Genomic DNA, 6,000 nt, shown 5'->3' with positions numbered 1-6,000 from the left:
TTCTTACTGCTTTTGAGTAAACTCAAAATTCCTTAAACACTTTCATAAAACACTTCTAAGACAAAATTTTAAAGACCTTATAACTTACAGTTTATAAAATCACTTGGGGAGTTTCCGTGGTGGCACAGCGGAAATGAATCTGACTAGGAACCATGAGGTTGTGGGTTCAATCCTGGCCTCACTCAGTGGGTTAAGGATCCGGCATTGCTGTGAGCTGTGGTGTAGGTCGCAGACGCGGCTCGGATCTGGTGTTGCTGTGGCTGTGGTGTAGGCCGGCAGCTACAGCTCCGATTAGACCCCTAGCCTGGGAACCTCCATATGCCGCAGGTACGGCTCTAAAAAGACAAAAGATAAAAAAAAAATCACTTGGATTGTTTACAAAACACTCAAATTTGGTCTATAGATGAGGATAAAATGTGCATTACATGAACCCATCAAGGGAAAAAAAGTTATTTACATAATAATAAAAAAATAGCATAGTAAGGGCTTTTGAGCTGATTGGCTTCCCTCTCCAGAATTCCGATGTAAAACCCTTAAGGGATGCGGTATGATCGCACGTAGAGCTGGTGTGAGCTGTGGTTACGTAACAAGCGTTCATTTTCTAGCTATTTGTGTTCTAAAATAATACAAATAGGAAACTTCTAAAGGCGTCTTTATTCACATTTTACGTAAGAGGAGAAAATGGAAGCGAGAGCAGGAGTCCCTCCCCCAGAGTCGCTGCTCTGCTTGGCTCATTACGTGTGACATGCGGTTTCCGTTCCCGCGTAGACCAGAGATCAGACCGCTGCTTTCAGTCCGTGAGAGGAAAGGAAATTCAGAAAGGTGCTCCCCATGAGAACATCAGAAATGGAGAGAAAAGAAAGAGTGGACTGACTTTCTGCCCTTGAAAGAGACAGTGGAAACAAGAGACCTTCTCATCTCGAAGCAATTGATGTTAATGAGAAGTGGGCAAAAGGACAGGTTTATTTTTCAGTTGTACGCTTTCAATGTCAAATGTACTTAATATCAGACATTTTAAAAGGTTTCTTGCATCTTAATGGCTAAAAGTGATGTTATTAAAGAAAAAATGCAAAACTTTTTTTTACAGAATAGTATAAATGTTTATTTTCTGTATGATTTCCTTTGCTGTCCTGTTTTACAATATAGAAAAGTGTATTCTTTGAATAGCTCTAGTAAATATAAATTTAATCTTTCTACTTTGGGATGTAAATAGAGCTAAAAAAATTATATACCCAACCCTCCCCCCAAATAGTCTTTTAAAATTGTTGAATTAATGCAGATATTAATCTTGTTCAGCAATTTGATGCAAATGCCTACATACAAAAAGTTTAGTAAGTACTACACAGGAAGGAAAGGCTTAATACTTTAGATAGATAGCTTCTTGAAAATCAGAAAAACTAGTAGCATTTGATTGCACCTTCAAATTTTTACAAGCAAAACATTTTCAAGCAAGGCTGTCATACATAATCTACAATTGTAATCCAAATTTCACAAACATTTTATGCACACTGTATATAAATACACATCACAAAGGTGCAATTAGAATTAAACACAGAGTATGTACAAAATGAACAAAGTTTAGGTTTAGACCAGAAAGGTATTGTAATCTTTTGAAAAATAACTTGATTAGATATTATTTTGTCCTCTTACACTAATTTACATTTATACAAAGTTTAATTAAGCGCACTAGATCGAGGTGCTGAGAATGTCTGCACTATATCTACATTTAAAGTTACTGCACTGTCATTTTATAAATCCAGGCTGCAAAGGAAGGTCCTTTTGGATTGCTTCGTTTCTGTTGCCTCTATCTTGCATGTTCGTATGAACATATATACACACTTAATACATACAACTATAGATTCCTTGTAGGAAATGTAATAATCATATACTAATAATTACTGGGGATCAAGGTACCTAACAAAATGCCTGAATTCCAACATGGTTTTTTCCCATCATAAAATCCAGAGTCCTATTATAACAGGCTCTTAAATTCATAAAGCTTCTGAATTCTGAACTGCTGAAAATGATTTCGGTTATCTTAGTAATTATAAGAGAAACTCATACCATTAGCTTACCAAATCACTGGCTAAAAATAACGCCATATTAAGCTTCCCGTAAAAAAGAAATCCCACTACAATTCTGAGAGCTTTGTTAATTAGGAGGCCCATTTCAGTAAATCCAGTAAGAGTCATAACGTTGGTTTGAAACCTCTTAGTTCAAAAGTCTATAAGGAGAGCTGTTTTTATAGATGAAAAATCCTCTAAATTCATCTCTTAGACCTTCAGTATTGATTTCTCCATCCAAGCCAAATCTTTACCCGATAACTAGGTAAGGTTCTGTTATCACTACATAATAGGTTTACTTCTATTCATATGCAAGGCTCATTTTAATAGTACCCCGTAACCACTGACAATTTATTATTCTGAATACATACCGCCTCCTTGAAAGAAAATGGAAATACCCCAAGCATTTCTTCGTCACTCCTTATATAGAAACAAACTGTCTGCCTTTGAGAATTACTTACTGTCCCTTAACACTGTATGTTTTTTTTTAAAAAAAAAAAACAAACAAACATAACTTTTTTATTTTAAAAGTGTGCCCATGGATTACTTCCCCATCGGACCATTCCTAAAGTGACAACAGGATATTATTCCAGAATCCACCCTAAAAAGTTGATTTTTCCTAAAAAGACAGTGCTTTTCTAAACACAAAAGGCCATGAGAGTTTGTTAGTGGAGATAGTCTATCTGCTTATATTGTAGATCTAGCACCAAAGAATGACTGGGTAAATACCAAGGCTTCTTTGGCCTTTTCTCCTGGAACAAAGGCATACAACACCATACATTATAAATTATAGTAATTTATAAATGTTATTTGTCAATAGAAGCAGAAGGACAGAACACCTAGTTCTTAAGAATTCCAAGCCAATTAAAAATCTATATAATACAATAAAGAGAAACTCAATTTAGAAGGGAAATAAGCAGATTTAACTTAGACTTAAAATGTACTAATTTCCTCATTTAAAAAAATTTCTTCTCTTTCAATATTATAATTTCAGGTCTCACGAGGACTGAATTGCCAATACAATAATTGTTGGACTAGCTTCCAGAAAACCCCGTGTCCCTGCACCTCCAGTGCTCTGCACAGTCCCTCCATCAGTCAGTCCTTTGTGCAGGAGTTAGCAATTCATGGCACAAGGGTCCCGCTTTGCTTTTCCTGCAGAGTTGATGACGCTCATGAGACATCGTCCGAACTCCTCGAGTATCATCCGTTCGGCTGCTGCCTTCGATTCTCCCTTCTTGTCCGCCTGCTCTGCCTGGGCGAGAAGGCAGTTACACGTGGCTTCCGCCACCTCCTTGGTTACAAATGTAAACGGCAATCTGCAGGGATTTGGGGGAGAGAGGGAGACAGCGGTGAGGACGCTGTGAAGAGCAGCCAAAGGGGCGGCCGTCTTCCACCTGGAACTCGGTCCACAGGTTCCTGCTCGGCAAGCACAGCGAGCATCGCGTTTGTGTGATGAACACAGCACACCCCAGAGAGCCTTTCAGAAGTCAGACTTGGTCTTATTACTGAACACACACACACGTATTTTTTAGTCTTTTTAGGGCCAGGCGTTGAATCGGAGCTGTAGCCACTGGCCTACCCCACAGCCACAGCAACACCAGATCCTTGGCCCACTGAGCGAGGCCAGGGATCGAACCTGCGTCCTCATGGATGCCAGTCAGATTCGTTTCCACTGAGCCAGGAAGGGAACTCCTGAACATATTTTTAAAATATAACATTTTACACAAAATACATATCTTATTACCTAGACGAGGTTATCTGGTTAACTGCAAGATGTAACTCTAACTCTCCACGTTAACGGGACATCTTTTCTGTGGCGAAAGTCCTCCCACCTCATGACTATATCAAAAGCTCACTGAGCACAGTTTTGTTTCATGTACGGTTGTGTCTCTGACACACAGACACATTCCATGAGTATGTGCTGCATGAGTGAGGAACACTGGGAACTGAAAGCACCATCTCCTGGGCAGCACAGAAAAGAGAGCACTTCCCCCAGTCCCCATACGGTGTTTGGAAAAAACAAGACACACACCAAAATCTGGCATTATCCCATGAGGACAAGACAAAATGGGGACACCAGGTGCTGTTCAATACTTGGCAAGTCGTCCACAAAGACCTGAACCACTGCGAATTAAAGCAGAGCAAGCCCATCCTGAGGCCTCGCTCTGTGCTGCCAAGTCGCAAAGCCTACAGGGGCCGAACAGGTGACCAGTCCAACCGCCAACGCAACCACCTGTGAGCCGCCGCCGGCAGCAGGGAACCGCGGAGCGAGCTCGATGAGTGTGCAGTCGCGGCCCACTCCGACACAGGGCGGGGCAGGACTCGGGCTGCTGCGCACCTGGATAGAAATCTCTCAGGTACAAAAAGCACTTTGAATTAGAAACAGCTAGTGACACTACAATATCACAGTGCTCATTCATTATATAGTATTTCGAAAACTAGAGGAAAACAGAAGGAAAGAATTCAAAATTTTTGCTGCTCAAAGACAAAAGCTTGTTAACATGCTGATAGAGCTTTTTATAGTTTCTAAAAAACACTTGTGACTACAGTGTATGACTTTGTGTCCTTTCACACTTGGTAACATCATAGCCGTGTTCCACAGGTGAAACATCTTCGGGCAGCACTTTCATCTCCACGTGGAGATGAGCCGTGCTAATCCGAGGCTCACTGCGAGCAGACGACCAGCAGGGACCCTTCTCACCCCTCACTGCAGTGTCAGGCCATCTCCACTTCACTCAGTCAAGAGACTTGTGCAGAGGATATGCCAGTTGTAAGAGTTCTTTTTTATTTATTTACTTATTTTTGTCTTTTTGTCTTTTCTAGGGCCACTCCTGCGGCATATGGAGGTGCCCAGGCTAGCGGTCAAATAGGAGCTATAGCCACCAGCCTACACCACAGCCACAGCAATGCCAGATCGGAGCCGCGTCTTTGACCTACACCACAGCTCACGGCAATGCTGGATCCTTAACCCACTGAGCGAGGCCATGGATCGACCCCACAACCTCATGGTTCCTGGTTGAATTTGTTAACCACTGAGCTACAATGGGAACTCGGAGTTGTAAGAGTTCTTTGGAACTAATATTTGAAATGTTTGGTACAAAAGCCTTACTTTGATAAATAGGATCTGATTTCAGCTTGGGCATTTTAAATACAACAGCATTTGCAAGGCTCATTCCACTTAGTAATTCTTCAAATTAACCTCCAACAAACTCTCTAATACAAATGCAAGTCAGCAAACGGGTGGCCCTGGGCCTGCCACACTCTGCTTGGCTCCTCACAGCCACGTTCTCACTGTGACATGGAGGATAAGACGACAGGCGGTGAGGCCAGAGAGACGGTCAGAGTCACAGATACCACAGGGCACAGGCCAGCGCGGGATTCACGTCCGCCAGCCCACACCTCCGCCTCACCCTCCGAGTGCTGCAGTCTAGGGACACAAGGAACGGCGATGCCGGTGGGTGACAGGTGCCCCAGTGGGGTGGGCAGGGGCCGGGAGGGCACGGGAAAGGCAAGAGAAGGAAGCAGTGTGCAAAAATAGGAACAATGACACAACCAGTAGGAGGTGGAAAACTGGTTTTCTCTAGGGTTTGTCAAAGCACCTGCTACCTCACCTCAGTACGGAGACACCTAATTAAGTCGGGCAAGCCCAGGGGCTACAGCATGACTGTGCATTTCACCTGGAGAGCTGTGTGCTGAATCTGACAGTGGTCTTCTGTAACTTTCAAATTCCTTTACAAGTAATTAAAGATAGAAAATGCAGGAGTTCCCGTCGTGGCACAGTGGTTAACGAATCTGACTAGGAACCATGAGGTTGCAGGTTCGATCTCTGCCCTTGCTCAGTGGGTTAATTATCCGGCGTTGCTGTGGCGGAGGCCGACAGCTGCTGCTCTGATTCCACCCCTAGCCTGGGAACCTCCATATGCCGAGGGTTCGGCCC

The 6,000-nt window shown here is 42.7% G+C and overlaps 1 protein-coding gene across 10 annotated transcripts in view; it reads right to left on the bottom strand.

Annotated features, from left to right (window-relative positions):
- Positions 1–636: 636 nt before the first annotated feature.
- The window catches only part of LIN54 (lin-54 DREAM MuvB core complex component), a 67,720-nt gene continuing 62,356 nt past the window's right edge, over positions 637–6,000 (bottom strand). For all 10 annotated transcript variants that reach the window (XM_047799186.1, XM_047799192.1, XM_047799189.1 and 7 more), the window contains one exon: positions 637–3,379. In XM_047799186.1, coding sequence (XP_047655142.1) covers positions 3,178–3,379 — 202 coding nt within the window. In that variant the 3' untranslated portion in view covers positions 637–3,177. The remainder of the gene's footprint in view (positions 3,380–6,000) is intronic.

The sequence above is a fragment of the Phacochoerus africanus genome, chromosome 10 (genome assembly GCF_016906955.1).
Source record: "Phacochoerus africanus isolate WHEZ1 chromosome 10, ROS_Pafr_v1, whole genome shotgun sequence".
Classification (NCBI taxonomy): Eukaryota; Metazoa; Chordata; class Mammalia; order Artiodactyla; family Suidae; genus Phacochoerus; species Phacochoerus africanus.
This window is presented reverse-complemented; position numbering and strand designations above follow the sequence as displayed.